The following is a 17,123-nucleotide window of genomic DNA, read 5'->3' on the forward strand; positions in this document are numbered from 1 at the left end:
TTAGGGGGCGTTGTGGAGCAGTTTGGCCACGCCCACTTTCGATTACATTAGAATCACGCGATTTCACATGGGGGACAGCTTTCCGTGAAGTTTGGTGAGTTTTTGAGTATGTTAAAGCCCTCAAATTTGCGATCTCGGAGGGAAAAGAATAATAAGAATTCCACGAAATACAATAGGCCTTCGCAGCCGCTGTCGCTGCTCGGGCCTAAATATAAAAAACTGTAGATGCATAAAACAAATCACTATGACACTTTTCATTCTGGTAAAATTAGCCTCAATAATTTCTGACAAGTTGTTTTAGAAACTGAGTTACATATCTAAACAGCTTTACTTGACAGCAACATCTCAAATAATGAATATTTTACCCAAGTTTTTTTATAAACTGTCTTCAAACATCTGTTTTTAGAAACCAGATGAACATTTATTTTCTGTTTTCCATCATTTTCAAGTAAGAAATTGTGTTTCTGATGAATTTTTGTTTGGACCATTAACATTTTGTGACTATCTGGGAACTGAGCAGGTCATTCCTGTTTGTTTGTTTTTTAATTATTATTATTATTTAAACAAATAAGATGTTCATTTATATTGCGCGTCCCTGAATATCTCTCCTGAAGCCTGCACTGAGAAGCACCAACAATTCAGAAACAAATCACGAGCAGTAGCCCTTTAAAGGGACAAAGCTCCTATAAAACGGAACGAGGCAAAGAAGAATTTGTTAAATACTTTTGAAAATAATAATGGATGCCACATGCTGACGGCTAAAAGGAGAAGGGTAACGCTGCATCTCTGCAGCACACAGCTCAAAAACCAGAAACTGCAGAATTACAGAGAAATAATTGCAGCGTGAGAAATTTATAGAAACTAACTTGAGAAGATTAAAAGCTGTTAGAAATTAATGCAGCTACCTTCTCTGAGCCTGAGCTCATTTTAGATGGACCGGAGCTGAAACTCTTTGTGTTTCTCTAAAAATTATAGACAAAGCATCCTTCGGCTTAAAGAGAACTAAAACTATTTCGTCCGTATGGTCGGTATCTATAACGATGCTTTCTGGATGAATATGCAGACATCCAGTTGATATTTTTTTTTAAAGACATTTCTTTTCTCGATGAGGAAATAACCAACTAGTTTTTGCACAAATTAAAGCAGCATGGCTGCAAAGGAAAAGACATTTAAAAGCCTGTCTTCCTGCGGTGCAGACCTTTTACCCTCAACAAACATTCAGCTTTTAAAGAATTAAAGGAATGGCAGGACGTGACCCTAAATCAAGGAAGAAATAAAAAGAAAACCTTTTGTTTTAAGCACATTTTTCAACAAATGACAAATTTTCCCAGCTGCTGTAATATCTGACTGAACAGTAACTGAAGACCAAATCATTTAAACCGCAGAGTACAAAAGGTTTACATCATAGCTTTCAATTTGAATTTCCCTATTTTATTCAAACATTTTAGAAAAAGATTCAAACAAACAGGGCTCGACGTGAGTTACCTGCTTTACTGTTGACCAGCTGAAGGATGAGAGGACGACGGGTGACGATGCCGGATCCTCGGGGCAGAAAGTCCCTGAGGGGCAAAGACAGAAGACGTTTAATTGGCTCGCAAACAAACAAGTTCCAGGAGATTTGCAGGAAGACGGATAATTATCGGACAGACATGATTCACAACAGCATATCAAATCATTTTTCTACTTACAAACTGAAAAAAGGGAGCTCTGATCAAACATAAAATAAGTTGGTTCTACAAAACAAATACTGATATGTTGGGAGAAGATGGCGTTTCATTAGCAACTGTTTTTAAAAAACTAAACTTTAGTCAACTATTACCAAAGTTAAAACATTTCTTGAAGGACTGCATATCGCCCGCCACTTTTCACGCCAGAGTTTTAGCCTAAGATCATCTTACGTGAAGAAATGACGGCGTTGAAAATAACGTTATGCGCCATTAAGGTAAGATGTGACACTCAGAATACATGATGTGAATGACTCTCAGCTTCCGTCGTATCAAATTTTAGCTCGATATCTGTAAAACTGGCTGAGGTAGAGACTCTCTGGTGTTGGCTACTGATTGACTGTGGCAGCCATCTTGAACTGAACTGACTCCAAAACTCCAAATATTAGTTGTAGATGTACATGCAATGATTCCTTTCTGTGAGTCTCATTAATGTTCAGTGATCCATGAGATATTTTGTAAAGACAGACACACACACACAGGGAAACAGTATCATCTGCCTTTACTGTTTGGGCTCTAATAAGGAGCCGTGTGTGTATCACTGATACAAACCCGAGTCAACCGAGTTCATTATAATTCAGAGAAACAAGCCGTTCGCTCTGTTTTCTCCTCTCATTACGTCCACGCTCATCAGAACGGAAACTCCTGGTCAATAGAGTTTTGATCATTTCCAGGTCACTGCCTTCAAATCTCCACAGGCGACGAGCTCATGTCTGCGTCCGTCTTCCTGTCTGACTGCCAGGTCAGAGGCAAGCGTTTTACCGTAAACTAAGACGGCATTAAACATGCACTGAAAGGAATAAAATGATCCTTTTCACATTTCTAAAGCCTGTTCCTGAAGCTTACTGCTGACAGAGCAGTCAGGATGTTGCACAACGATGATTCCCATCCAGTTGCCTCATCTCTTCCTGTCACTCATGACACAGAAACACAAACAGGACAGTTAATCAATCAAATAACTGAGTCATTTATCCAGTTAACTGGACTCAGATAGTTTGACGCACCATTATTTTTGTCCCCCGTTTGTTTTCTGATTTCTTGTTTAAGTTTACTGGTTCAAGCAACTCAGGACTTAATGAAGAAATGTGAATTTCTTTCTTTTATTTCTTTATTTATTTACAGGGGAAAAAAGAATCAACTGTTACAATCAATAATTCAGGCTTTTTTTTAGCTTCAGAAATGTAGAAATTAAGACGTGACTGCAGCTAATCCCAAATTGCAACTTTCAATATCACCTGCCGCCATGACAGGCGGGCAGCAATGTAATCTCAGGTGTCTGTTAGCAAAATATCTCTTCTTAGAAAGTAATCACTGAATGTACATCTACAAACAATTAACTATTAGAGTCAACTCAATTCAAGATGGTCGCCACAGCCAACTGATCTCAGAAAACACAAATATGGCTACAACTCAATCAGTTTTATAGATATTGAGTAAAAATGTGGTGTGGTAGTAGCTGAGAGTCGTCCCCAACACAGACTCTTAAATCTGTGCCATTAACTGGTAAGATTGAAACCATGTTTGTTAGTAAAATATCTCATGAACTACTGGATATAGCGAAACTCTCAGAAAGTAATCTTTGGGTGTACATCTGCAACTCGTGAATATTTGTGGTTAACCCAATTTAAGATGGCTACCGCAGCTAACTTAGTCAAAATAAAAGTAAGTATAACTAAGTCAGTTTAAAAGATGCTGAGCTAAAATTTAGCGTGGTAGTAGCTGAGAATCATCCCCATCAAACGCTCTGGGCGCTAACAGATTTCACAAGATCTTTGTTCGAGACTTTGACCTGCGAGGCAGCAGGTGATATGTTACTTTCATTTATCAGCTGAAGTGATACTTTCCCCCAGAACTGTTTACAGCTGAAGGAATGCAAAAAAACCTTCTTTTTAAAGATCCTACACTCAAACATGAGACCCCTGAGCCTAACAGTATCAGAAAAAAAACTATATTTATTGAACAAACCGTGAAAAATAGCTATTTAAAGCTCTCTGAAATGGCGTGCAGATTGCTCTGGTTTCAAACCCCGGAGTTGCAACCCTGCATGCGAGTGGTGCTAATTAACAACGGTGGGAACAGCCAACAGCTTTGTGGGTATCTGGTACGCAGTGTGTCATGTACACATGACGGTGCAGCTGGTGACATCACTGATGACCCCAGCCCAAACACATCAATGCCCCCACTGTCCGCCTCTGCTGCCGCTCGGGGCGCTGGGACAAAAGACGACAGGAAAAAACTGAGACACGGACGCCTAATCTGCATCCACTATCCTGGACGACGAGCAGAATCAGTGTGACAGCACAAAGCTGCAGCAGCCATCTTCAGCAGACCAAACGGCTGCAACAACAAGATGCTTTCTTCCCTTTTCCTTTTCCTCCTAAACAGATTCATGTCATGTTGTTCTTTTTGGACTTCAAAAAACGGCCCACAGCAAGTGACTCCTTTCTACAATGGCTGGCTTCCTGTTTTTTCCATTAAAATAGCTTCTTCATCAGCCCTAAAAAAAAGAAAAAAGGGAAATCACAGCATAGCTCTGCATGCAGCGAAGGCAAACTCAAGTCATTTTTCCCATTTTTAAACACACTAAATGTACGATAACTCCTTATAAATGGCCTCAAACATGAAAAGAGACTGTTTTTTTGCCTCACCCTTAAAAGTAAAACATTACCAGGACCTTCATGACGTGAGATCTGCAAAGAGATCTTATTTACAGCCCGGAAAGTCTTCTGATAAAGCAGGCCATGTCAATGTTTGACAGGATGTGCCTGAGATACGAAGCTGGCTGGCCTCATTTTCCAGAACATCTCCTCAGAAAGTCGCATTTAATCTTTTAATTCAATGCTTAAGTTATTTTTAAAATATTTTTTTCCTCCCCCCACATGTTGCTGAATCAACAGCTGTTTCCTTTTTTGCGTAAACTGCGTAAGTGCGGACTGTGAATAGCTCGGGTCGAAAGTGGAAATTATCAGTTGGAAAAAACGTTAGAAAACTGGGAGGAACCGAGGCGTGTAACAAACCGCTTTACTTGGCTTTACTTGGCTTTACTTGGCGAGTAGCCCCCCCCCCCACACACACACACAAAAAAACTTTGTGTTTCTTGTGTAAGGTCGTTACTGAAAAGGACAATTTAATTTCTCAAAACTATAAAAAAAACAAAAACAAGGCCATATAAGACGGTACAACCTCCCGACAAAATTCTCCAACACCGAGCTCTTCCCGGCGCTCTGGCCGCCGACCACCGCTATCTGAGGCAGGTCCAGGTTGCAGCTCTGGCCGATGGAGCTGAAGGCGTCCTGGAGCTTGTTGATGAGGGGAATTAGGTCCTCCATCCCCCGGTTTCCCATGGCGGCACCTCGGCGAGCCCTGGGGGCTTTCTCCCGGACCCCCTTTGCGGACCAAATAAGACCCGAAGAAAAACCGCTCGTCCGGTAAACAACAAAAAGAAAATGGGAGAAAAAAAAAAGTTCGCAGATGGAAGAAGAGTTTGTCACCGCTTACTTTTAATGTTTTTGGTTTGTTACTTTAAAACACAAAAGTCCCGACAGTTCTCGGTGAAGTGTCCAGCTTGTTAAAGGGGTCAGTGGCTGATAAAAGTAGGCACATTTGAGGCGCAAACTTCTGTCACCATCCGGTCAGGCGACACCAAGCCTCCGCCGGAGACTCAAGCCCCGCCCCCAGAGGCACCGCGGCCAACCATTGGTCAGCATACACGTCAGTCAGGGAGAACGTAGCTTACGTACGGGCTTCAATTTTTTTGAACATTTTAGGTTTTTGCCTGGCACTTTGACAAGATCAGCCTCTTATTCATTAAAAAACGGAACACAGTTAATTTTATCGACCTTTTTAATATACAATGTTGCGCAAAACTAATAAACCAGCACTTTTTATTTATATACTTTGCTTCCAAGAAGCCAAACTTTCTTGCAATCTTTAAAATTGGTTAATAGTTTTTCTAGCTTTCTATGGATGGATCTCTGGGATTTCCAGAAACATTTCTTTGCTAGTACATTTTGTACATAATTGTTACAAACTACTAAAACACTGTCCTAACCTGAACAAAACGTGGTTGTTTTAGTTGTTCCTGTGGTCATTATTCTCTGGTTTTGATTGACTCATTAATCAATTAGCACAGGGGGACAGCCATAGTGACTCTTACTTGCGTGTCAGACTTGGAAAAAGTAACGCCATATAGGAACTCCTGAAGAGGAGGGAAAGCTGGAGGTAAAACTAACTATGTCACCGGCTGTTCGCCAACCCGTCCACAAGAGGGCAGTGCAGAACAACCGGTGCGCTAAAATCAACCAGAACAAGACGCTGCCCGCCAGAGATTTACATTCAATGACTTATATGTCATATAAGTCATTGTTTACATTATTCAAGCCATGTATTCTCAAGGGATTAAATAGTGTCAACGTGAATTCAAGTCAGGTTTTAACTGAGACATTGATTGAAAGAGTGATCTTTACTGAAAACCCACTTACATTATTATTCATTCAGTTACAATGAAATGCTATTAAAATATAAATAATAATACAATGTCAACATTTGAACCTCATGTTTAGATGAAACTTTTATAAATTATGACATTAAATGCTGAAACTGAAAAAGGAAATGCATTTATAATAGAACATGATCCGTTTGAACCAGTCCCTCTGTTTTAAAGAAGTTAAGTGTTTAAATTCTACCAATATTTCCTTTTGAAGTCAAATAATTATGAAGTGGAAAATGTCCCTGGTTTTACTGATCTAAATTTGAATTTTTATTTGAGGTTTGACAGTTTCAACAAGACAATAACGAACTGCATTCTGTTAAAACTTCGTCTCCATTATAGCATAATAATAACAGAAATGTATCTCTTTTATTGAACAACCAAACTATTATATGAAGTATACATAGAAAAAAATATACATAAAAGCTGCAACAAAACACACCAGCTTCTTGTTTAAAGACAATCTGATGCAATATGCTCCAGCTGCAGCTTTTTAAAAAATGAATACTTAAATAAAACCTATGACACAGAAATTAAATGATCTGAAAGCCACTGAATATTGTTTTCACTTACATTTCACATCATAAAAGCAGGTTGTGTCCTTAGCTTTACAAACATCTTAATGTTGACTAGTTATGAAGTAAACTCCTATTTCACCAATAAAACCTGCTGCTGGGTTAAAAACTGGGTCAAAGTTGAACAAAGCCAAACCTGGGTAGTTTTAACTTAGCAGGGTTGGGTTTGACCCAGCGTGCTGGGTTAAGTTTTCTAACCAAAGATTAGGTCAAATGTCTTATTTGTCGAATTAGAGCAACCAAAAAGTTCAGTCAAAAAAAGAACAACCCAAAATCTGGGTTATTAGATAATTACAACTTACAGCTGATGTTATTTTAGGAAATCAAACTCTATGTCTACAGGTCAAATATAAAGTTAATAAGTCAACCAGGTTAAGCATCTCCTTACAAGTTGTTTTAACCATCTCACTTTTTCTTATTACATCCTGTTACAGCGAGATTCGGTTTGGTCAACTTCTGGCTTAAAATGGCGGATTGTGAAGAATGACATGGTTCATTTCCAACCTGGGTTGGTTTGACCCAATATAAAGCTTTAACCTAGTATCTGTTATCAAAATAACCCAACAGTTTTTAACAAACTACAGAGCCCATTAATGAGGAACTGTAACCAAAGGATTCTCTTCAGCAGTTTTTCATCTGTTCTGTGTGTATGTACAAATATCCTAACTCCTGACATCACGTTACACAAGTGAAGATAAAACTATTTGACTTTACTGCTCCTCCATATTTCTGACTGTGGAGTAGAGAGTTATTTCTGCAGGAGGATGAGATTCACTTTTGTCAAAGGAGGGATTTTTATCAAGACTGTTTGCGTCATTCTGGAAGTCGACTGTGGCGTAATGCATCTGGTCTGCGGGACGACTGATGGTGGCATAAACATTCGGGGTTGTCTTTGGTTGCTGTTGCTGATCTTGGATCTCGTCGTAGTGATGATCTGCATTTTTTGCCTAAAGCAAGAAGAGAACAGATGTGACAGATGCATCTGCTGATCTGACATGCAAACTAAACCTGGACACCCATACCTCTGTGTTTTGTGTTGGCGTCTGTTCTGCTGAATCCCCTGCAGCGCAGCACACTAAGACAAAGAAAAAACATTTAAATACATGTAAACTAGAAGGTATTTTTATGTTTTCATCTCTATCTGTTATCTCTGAGTGAAGAACTCGTCACATAGACTGGGAATATTGGCATGACATGAACTGTTAGTTCAAAAGTTACACAATCAGTAAAAAAGGGATAAAGCTCATAAAACTGCAAATGCATAAGAAGCAAACATATTGTATATTTTGAAGGTTCACTTTAGTATATATTTAGTGAAGAATATTCATCATTTTGTCACACAGCCATCCCTCACCTTGTGTTTTGGGTAGTTTCCGTCTGCACAGTATCAACACGGTCACAACCACTAATATCCCGACCAGACACACAGTGATACCAGCAATCATTCCTACATTGTTTGAAGCTGAAAAAATGTGAAAAGTCAGGGGCAAAGTGTTAGAAACCCTCTACTAATTCTCGGATCGCAGGGAGTTGACGCCTATTTCCAGCCGGTTCAACTAGATAAAAAAGTAAATACTTGTAGAGAAACATTTTTCTTTCAACAGGTACACACACCTGTGTTGCAGAAGACTTTATTATTGTTTGATATTTATGTCGGTGTACTCACCCACAGAAAGCTCCGTTGCGACGAATTCATTTTTGCCAGAAAGACACCAGTAAATTCCAGAGTCGGCCTCAGTCAGGTTTTTGATGTCCACAGAGAAGGAGTTTGTTTCTTTATTGTCTTTTATATGAAACCTGCCCACGGCTTCTTGTGTTGTATTTATTATCTCCTTACAAACAAAAGGACGAGTTTCTTTGCACAGGACTTTCGTACCACTTTTCCATCTATCAGAATATTTACATGCAATGTGGGCTGTCTGTGAAGGAACATAATCCAGTTTCATCAAGTCAAATGTGTCCCTGTCTGGGGGGAGGACATAATAACTTTAGATTTCTGCAAGTTAATACATCCACAAGATTGTGGTGATAATTGGTGAAATAAAATCAGCAAAGTTAGATTAATACTTACTCGAAATATAGAGGAAAACCTGACTTGAACACATGATGTCATCATCATCATCATCATTTTTGCACACACCACACCAGTATCTGCCAGAATCCTGCTCAGTCAGTTTGGAAATGATCACTTGCCGGTTGTCACTTGTAAGTGAAAACTTATTTGGCAATTTCATTGACGATGATATATCATAGCACATATTGAGTTCTTCAGTGCAGAAATATCTCATGTTGTTTTGTGGATATTTGCAGTCGATTGTAACAGACTCTCCATTAAACTTAATGAAGTTCTCTGTTTCTTTACCTGAGAGATTTGAAGGACAAATGAATAATCAATTAATCAAAACACCACTTTTTAAACAATTAAAGTAATACCTTTCTCTGTAGTAATCTGTTAAACTAAAGCTCATAAAGAAAAACTATGCACAGCTGTCCTTTAAGCTTCATTATTATATTTCATGCTTTAAAAGTTAATTTTAGAGTTGTTACACAAAAAGAAAAATATTGTCAAATATGTGCCTGAAATTTGTTTCTCAAATGGTTACTCTTACTTTTGACATCAACCAGCTACCACCTCTCTGGATAAAAGATTTAGCTGCATGTTTCATGCATCTGTTGTACTTACAGTTTGTGATGCTTGGTTTTGTATTTTCAGACGCAGACAGAAAACCTGCACTAACTATCATTAAGAAAACAAAACAACAACAAAAGCATTTCACATTAATGCACACAATATTTATTAAACCCCCAAATATCTTCCCACAAGAAAAGGTTTTACCTGTCAGCAAGCAGAAAAAGGCTTTAAGTGATGTCTCCATCGTCACAGTCAGACAGTTTTATCCAAAACTGATTTTATGGTAATAAATAAATCTAATGTCTGATCTTTCAAAGACTCTCTGCTCGAATGAGAGTTTCAGCGTCTCCTCTCTTGCACATAACTAGAAACATTTGCATGGTGCTTATAAAAGGGGATGTGGACACAAAGACAGAAATAAACAGTATCAGAAACGGCGAAGAGAAAGGCGTGACTTGACTCCCACCCAGAGCATCTTTCCAGCCCAGGATCTCATCACCTGTCTGTAATGAACCATAGCTGTAGCTCACAGAACAATGACCTCAGTGTAGCTGTTATCCTTCGATCAAAGTCAGGATAATATCAGATATTTAGATACTGACAGAGAGTATCAGTCATTCCCCAATAATGTCATAAGTTTATGAATGGTTTCTAACCAGAGGGAATGATGGAAAATTCAAAACGTGTAGCCTCAAACCTCTATGAAGATAAATCTTTTGCACTGTGTGGATTTGTTGTTTCTGTTGTTTCAGTAGAAGTAAAACAACTGAAACTATCTTTATTATTATCTTCTCACCACATGGTGACAGAGGAACTTCAGGAAAGACAAAATAAGAAAGTCACTGGATAGACTGCAGACAAAAGCTTAATTAAACAATTAAATGTTTATTAGTACATTAAAAATGATTGGTGTGATTTGGTTTTTCTATGGGTTTTGTTTATGTTTTATTTTTATTTGGTTTGGGTTTTTGTTTTGTTTCTATTCTGTTGTATTTGCTTTTTGTTTGGTCTCATGTTCATGCTTTTGTATTCACTCCTCCCCAGTCACCCTTTTGCCTTCCTTGCCACGCCCATCTCCACCTGTCTGCCATTATCCCCACTCACCTGTTTCCATTTACCTCGTCAACCCCAGTGTTCAAATACCTGGTCATTTCTCTCACACCCTGTCGGATCATTGTTTGTGTTTTGCTGTATCCATGTTTTGTTTCCTCGTTGCCTTGCCTTGCCATGCTATGCCTTGGATTTTTGCTGAGTTTGGTTTGCTGCCACGTCAGCGGTTTGTTTTTATTTATTTTCTTTATTTAATAAATTAGTTTTTGTTTTTTTGGAAAGATGAGTCTGCACTCTGGGTTCGCCTCCGTTTCCATCCAGCATGACAATGATACTAAATACATTAATTTCTGGTTTACTTTTCTGTTCTGTTTTTTAAGCTTTGAGAGGGAGTCAAATCAGGTGTTTGCAGTTCTTTTATTTTGATGAACTTGCAACCTTCTAACCACTGTGCTGCCATGTTGTCAAGTTATAGACATGTTAAAAAAATTGTGTGATCATCTTTATCTCCAAATAGTCACAAAGTCGTGGTGGTCAGGCAGCAGAGCTGTGTTTTGATGCCTGCAGGGGAACTCCAAAAACATTCAGAGTAAATGTCCAAGTCTAAAAACCACATAGATAGTCAATAATATTACTGGTTCAAATCTGCTCATCTTCATTTCGAAAGTGTATATTTATGTCTTAGGTGTTTCATCACCTGTTAAATTAATTTTAACAGTTTACTTCTGATGAGGAATTTTACTCCATTTGTGCTACTATTGTCTTTTTTTAATTGTTTATGCTTTATTGTTTATTTATTTTTTAAATTATGTTTAACACTTTGATTGACCTAGTATAACCAGTTTTAAGTACAAATTCTAAGACTTACCTCTAGATGGCGATATTGTCAAAAATTAGCATCTAGCTTCACTTATGGGTAGAAATAGTTTTAAAGTTTGCTAAGAATTTGGATTAAGACTATTGCCTGTAAAATATGTTTTTAAAAACATCATGTTGCAGTAATACGTGTTTGTTTTTCATTTATTGTCACTCTGTGTTTCCAAAAATGAAATATTTTTGTTAAGAGTCAGCAAAGGAAAAGCAACCTTGTGGATTCCAGTGAATCCCTCCAACAGATGAAGGGTAAAAGGTTCAATAAAAGCTGAAAAATAAAAAAGTTACGCCACCTGCCACTTGCATCACAGTGGATAATAAATGCACAGCTAAACAGAAGTACTGATGTGCGTAACATGAATGTGTCCATGAACTGCTTCCACAGAAAAACAAAAGTGGTCATTTTGTCGTTTTCTTTGCCAAACTGTGGGGCAATATTTCTGATCACATTCTTTGGTTTATCAGAAAAAGATTAAAAAAGGGCTCAGTCAACTCTTTCTTGTAGTTGTGTGACGTTTCCAGCTAAACTGCTTTGCATGTTCTTATGTTTAATTTATTTCACCCTTAATTCTTTTCTTACATAATTATAGGCACTACAGAGATAAGATCATTTTAAAAGGTAACTTAAACTAATGATGATGTCAGAAAAGGGAAAATAAATAAAATAAACTGTGCAAGAAATGCTTCAAATGCTGAAAACGCTCCTGATAAAACTGACCTGTTTGCTGTCTTTGTGTTTCTTAATTTCAGCATTCCTTACCTCGCTCATCTTGTTCTTTAAACAATAAGCTTGGAGGCTGCCTATAAAGCGCGTTAATTACAGTGTGCAGTTACGCTGAAAGCATCCCTTTTGTAGCAACAATCTCTTTTTCCTTGCAGGGTCACTGGGGAGCTTCTATCTGCCTCCTTAAGTAATTGTAGGAGCCTCAAAGCAAAAGTCAAATTTAATCAGGATCACAGCTGATGTAATGTTAATAAACCTGCCAGCATCTCTAAACATTAAGCAGACAATAAACTGGGTAGTAAACCTGACTAAAAGTACATTATTGCCACATCAAATAATAACTGTATACCTTGATTTGTACACAAAAAATAAAATAAACACAAAAAATATTGTTTAAGAACATCTGCAAGACTTACGCAACATAATTTTCTTTAAGTATGCAATAAAATCTACCAAACACAAGTTAAATATATATATTTTTTGTCACAGTTTGCGTTCTATAAGAAGTTGGTGAATGCACCTTTAGATGTGGACAGATCTGCGTTCAGACGTTACAGGAGCCTTTTGGTTCATATTTAACAGATGAATACGTGGTTGATTCTGTTTGAGACGTGACGCTTGTGCAGTCAGTGTTTTTCCTGAAGCTGACAGTGGCGTAAGACAGGTCGTCTGAGTTGGTCTGAGTCTCAGACGAAACGTTGGAGTAAATATTTCCTGCATCAACCCTGCTTGCATCTCGGTGCTGTTTAGACGGCGGACCACTCCTGCATTTCATTTCTTGATCCCCGTTGACAGAAGCAGATTTTTTCTTTGTGGATGGTGTTGCACGTTTCATGTCGTTGTTATTTTCTGTAGGGAAACAAGTTTTAAAATGTTCTTTTTCAGAAAGTGTTGCAATAAAAGCATTCTGCAGCCATAAACAATTAAAAGCAGCAAACACATGTTGATGAATTGTCTTTTTTCTTCTTTTACATTATTTATTTCCAGACAATATTTTCCTTACAGCGTAGCCTAATCCAAAAAAAAACTACGAATGAAATCCACATGCACTGTCAAATTTTTCATACATACTCTAGCTCTAAAAAAAAACAGTTTCCTGAGTAATTTGAGGTTAAGTTGTCAAATTTTTCATTTTTGGAATAGATATGAAGTAACTTTTTAAGTACTTTCATACTGTTGAACTATGTTTTGTATGACTGAGTCTCAGCTCTGCTTGTCTCATGGGTTTAAAATCATAACAATGCAAAAATTCTTTGATGAATCGATTTCTTACCAGATGAGGTGCTCCGATCTCTTTTTCTGAGTCTGAAGAACAATCCAATGACTGCCACCAGAACCAACAGAACCACACTGAGACCTGCTCCAATGTACGCCAGGTTCTCTGAAAAAAGAATAATCAAGGTGATGATTATGGCGTTTGTGATCAATGATGGTGAATCCCTTAAAACTCTTTCTGTGACACACTGCGCATGTAAAAATCATTTGCTTACGGGAACCCAGTGATTTGAGGTGGTCTCCTGAACTCTTTTCCTCTGAAAGCCAAACAAAAAGATGTCTGTTAGTTTTGTTTTGTTATTTCATTTGTTTTTTCCTTAATCTGGTTTATTGTCTTTTTTTCTCAATGTAAGAATGATTAAATAAGCAAATAAAACAGGAAGTACTTTAAGGATTTATGTAAAGTGCTCTCATCAAATCTTTAAAGAAAGTAAAAACAAAAGAAATGCTTTTTTCTTGGTTTGGAATTAATGTAAGCTACAAATATGCAACAATGAACTCACTCACCTGCTTTTACTGTAATAATGACTTTATTATATGTGTCGATACCAACTCTTTCTATTCCACACCAGTAGGTTCCAGAGTCTTCAAGCTGCAGATCTGAGATTGTGACATAAAAAGTGTTTCCTTCATCTTTTATGCTGTATTTCTCATTGGAGTCTGTCTTTGACTTCCTGCTTGTTATCAGGATATCTCTTTCATAACATTCTCCCTTGCAGAAATATTTGACGTTGGTGTCAGCGTTGGAATGAGAGCACGTTATCATGATTGCTTGTCCAACTTCTCCTTTTAAGGCTTCAGTCTCCCATAACCCTGAACAAAACACACAGACAAAACCAGTGAGTAGATTTACTTTGTACTATCAAAAGATAAACGTATCTTGTTTAATAAAACTGTTCCTTCCAGAGTGATCCATACAGCCTCACTGACTGATGCTGGTTAAAGATGAGATTTCGTCCCACAGCAGTGTGTGACCATGTTGGTGAGCAGCATGAGGAGGAGATACCAGGCTGTTTTGGCTGTTTTATGGTTCTTCCACATGCTACTGAGGCCCCTGTTTGTTAAATGACTACTTTCTTAAATTGCCAATATGTCTTGTTTCTTCATACTTCAGTTCATAAAAGGTTAAAAAACAAAAACAACTGGACTTCTATTCTGTAGTTGAAGACGTTTCGCTTCTCATCCAAGGAGCTTTCTCAGTTCAACTCACTGATGGGCCACTCTGGTCACAAGCAACACCTGCACTCTGGTCACAAGCAACACCTGTGACCAGAGTGGCCCATCAGTGAGTCAGACAAACAAGGACCTTAACGAGCCTTTATTGTTAGGAGAGCAAGAACAATTTGCAAGCTATCCAGCTTACATCACATCTCAGCTTTAAAAGCTCAACTCCACACTCTCTATTTCTGAGTTGAGAAAGCTCCTCGGATGAGAAGTGAAACGTCTTCAACTACAAAATAGAAGTCCAGTTTTTTTTGTTTTTTAACCTTTTTTGAATTTACCATGGCCTGGATGACTGAGAACCTACTCCAGCATATTCATACTTCAGTCATCCAGTCCAATAAAAGACACCAAATAGGAGTCAGTAGCAGAATAAGCTGTTTGGTATCGGCAAAGAAGATTTTTTTGGGTATAACCAACATACACAACTCTTCTGCTAAACTCACAAATGTATTTTTTTTAACAATTGTGGCACCATTTCTGGGGACATAAATATGGTGGCCGACAGTCATTAAACACCTGACATGCATATTTTTGATAACTACAGTATTCATAAAGGTTTTTAATGTGTTAACTCTGTGGGGTGAATAACGATGAGTAAGTATCATATTGTGATACATCTTGTGTACGCCCATGACTACACAATTCAAATTTCCTCACTTTTGTGTTAAGTTTATACAATTATTTAGACAAAACAATATGTAGATTTCCAAGTCAAAGAAATGTAAGCTTTAAAAAAAAGTATCGTATAATATGCAGTACATTGGGTGTACCGCTGTACTTATCGGTTCAAGACAACGTTTACAATAGAAGTTGGATAAAATCATGAATGTTTTTGGATTGTTTTCTGTGAATTACAACAATTAAAGTTCAAATTACTTCTAGTTACAGTCAAAAGGAAGCATTCAGAATCAGGAAGTGGAGAAAACTTCACTAATATGAAACAGTTGAGAAGCGTCTAACCACATTTACAGCAAAAATATAAAAAGAAAGAAAAGAGGAAGAGAAAAAATAGGACAAATTATTATAGCTTGTTGAACTCACCATCCAGAAGGAAAATAATTGTAATAATCATTCTAATCTTCATGGTTTTGAAATAGTTTGTCTTGTCGAGTTTTCTTTACATTTCCTTAAGTCACCCACTGCAGGTTTTGAGAAATCTGTCTGCGAACATCGTCTGCTGTTATTCCGTTTTTCTTGTTGCACTTCCCACTTTTGAACAGTTTCTTTTAAAGTTCCTCCCTTCTTTCTCATTATAAATGGTCAGGAAGTCGTAAGTTAAAACAGTAAACACAAGCTCAGCATCCCAACACTTTATTTTAGTCAAACCCTGCAGGAAAGTGAATATAAGACTTGTTCAAACATTAAATCTGCTTTTTTGGTGGATTTTGCAATATCTGGTAAATTTGGCTGAGATGTCTTCTTAGACTATTATCTTTAGTCTTATTCAGAGCTGTTGAAAAAGCTACATTTTCTTCAGAAAAATCCCCTCAAACCGCAACAAAAGCATTGGATAATACAAGTTGTTTTAAATCTAAATGAGCAAATTCTTTTAATAAAGGATGCTTGCAGTTTCGCTTTGCAGTACATTATCTGACCCAATACTTTCATTACAACTGAAACTAGCATTTTCCAGCATTCCTTAAAATGCAAATGTACAATATAATACCTGCTGCCTTGCCTGTCAAAATTATAAACAAAGATTTTACGTGATCTATTAGTGCTACAAATATGTCAGGGTGATAAGTCTCAGCTACTACCACTCCAAATTTTAGCCCAGTATCTGTAAAATTGATTGAGTTGGGATGATTTTTGTGTTTGCAAAGGTTCATTGGCTGTGGTAGCCATCTTAAACTGGGTTGACTCCAAAAGGTGATCAGTTGTAGATGCACATCCATTGTTTGTTTTTTTGAGCATTTCACCAACATTTGGTCATGCGGTTCATGAGATAGTATTTTGTAAACAGACAAATGAACACATGAACCATGAGGATGAAGAAGGGTGAAGCTTAATTTGTTACTATTTTAAGCTCTTGTTAAGAAGGGGCCCCAGATTGAATCAATCAGTGTTTAGAAAACTTGATTTATTCACCCTTATTGTTTATTAGATCTCAACAGCTGAGGGCTGAATCCGTTCATTACAGGGGATTTACATCCTAACACATTACCAAACTTGCCTTTTAGGTCTCCAATACAAAATTAGAATAAATCAAACTAAAATTAACAATAAAATCAACACAGCAAATGACAAATAACCTTCAAAATTTGGGAATAATATTCTGAATTTAGCATTAATTACACTGAATTATCTGAACCGGATTTAAACAGTTATATTCACTTTAAAATGACTGAATGAAAAGAAGCAACACTCTGAAGCAAGAATCTGATCTGACGTAGGACTTTGATTATAACTTTATCTAAAACATAAGAATCTTTTGAACAGGATGTTTGGATTTAGAATATATGTTTAGGTTTTATAATCGCAAGAATTTGGACAGCTTAGGCTATTCTTGATGAGTATTTTCACTTTGGAATTTGGGTCATAAGAATGTTAATAATTC

The 17,123-nt window shown here is 37.4% G+C and overlaps 2 protein-coding genes across 5 annotated transcripts in view; both read right to left on the reverse strand.

Annotated features, from left to right (window-relative positions):
• dnm2b (dynamin 2b) overlaps window positions 1-5,387 on the reverse strand; it is a 23,898-nt gene extending 18,511 nt beyond the window's left edge. For 2 of the 4 annotated variants that reach the window (XM_017425653.3, XM_017425655.3), the window contains exons 1-2: window positions 4,908-5,386; window positions 1,486-1,559 (exon numbers count right to left, since the gene is read on the reverse strand). In XM_017425653.3, coding sequence (XP_017281142.1) covers window positions 1,486-1,559; window positions 4,908-5,068 — 235 coding nt within the window. In that variant the 5' untranslated portion in view covers window positions 5,069-5,386. Of the gene's footprint in view, window positions 1-1,485; window positions 1,560-4,907 lie in introns of all 4 variants that reach the window. The other 2 variants (XM_017425654.3, XM_017425652.3) reach the window with 2 other exon arrangements.
• An 830-nt stretch (window positions 5,388-6,217) lies between these two features.
• On the reverse strand, window positions 6,218-15,761 carry LOC108241461. Its single transcript, XM_037974627.1, has 12 exons — window positions 15,608-15,761; window positions 13,850-14,155; window positions 13,558-13,599; window positions 13,341-13,448; window positions 12,618-12,916; window positions 9,887-9,923; window positions 9,472-9,624; window positions 8,860-9,150; window positions 8,455-8,754; window positions 8,143-8,250; window positions 7,811-7,863; window positions 6,218-7,735 (listed from the first exon to the last, which is right to left on the reverse strand). The coding sequence occupies exons 1-12, from the start codon at window positions 15,648-15,650 to the stop codon at window positions 7,499-7,501; spliced, it is 1,977 nt and encodes a 658-aa protein (XP_037830555.1). The 5' UTR covers window positions 15,651-15,761; the 3' UTR covers window positions 6,218-7,498.
• Between the last annotated feature and the right edge of the window lie 1,362 nt (window positions 15,762-17,123).

Source organism: Kryptolebias marmoratus, linkage group LG3, assembly GCF_001649575.2.
Source record: "Kryptolebias marmoratus isolate JLee-2015 linkage group LG3, ASM164957v2, whole genome shotgun sequence".
NCBI lineage: Eukaryota > Metazoa > Chordata > Actinopteri > Cyprinodontiformes > Rivulidae > Kryptolebias > Kryptolebias marmoratus.

What these genes read in the sequence shown, in the direction of transcription:
- LOC108241461 (XM_037974627.1), bottom strand. Translation starts at nt 15,650, where the DNA reads ATGAAGATTAGAATGATTATTACAATTATTTTCCTTCTGGATG. An exon ending in AGATCGGAGCACCTCATCTG is followed by an intron (nt 12,917 to 13,340) that starts GTAAGAAATCGA and finishes GTTTCCCTACAG; the next exon opens with AAAATAACAACGACATGAAA. An exon ending in GGTTTTCCTCTATATTTCGA is followed by an intron (nt 8,755 to 8,859) that starts GTAAGTATTAAT and finishes TCCTCCCCCCAG; the next exon opens with ACAGGGACACATTTGACTTG.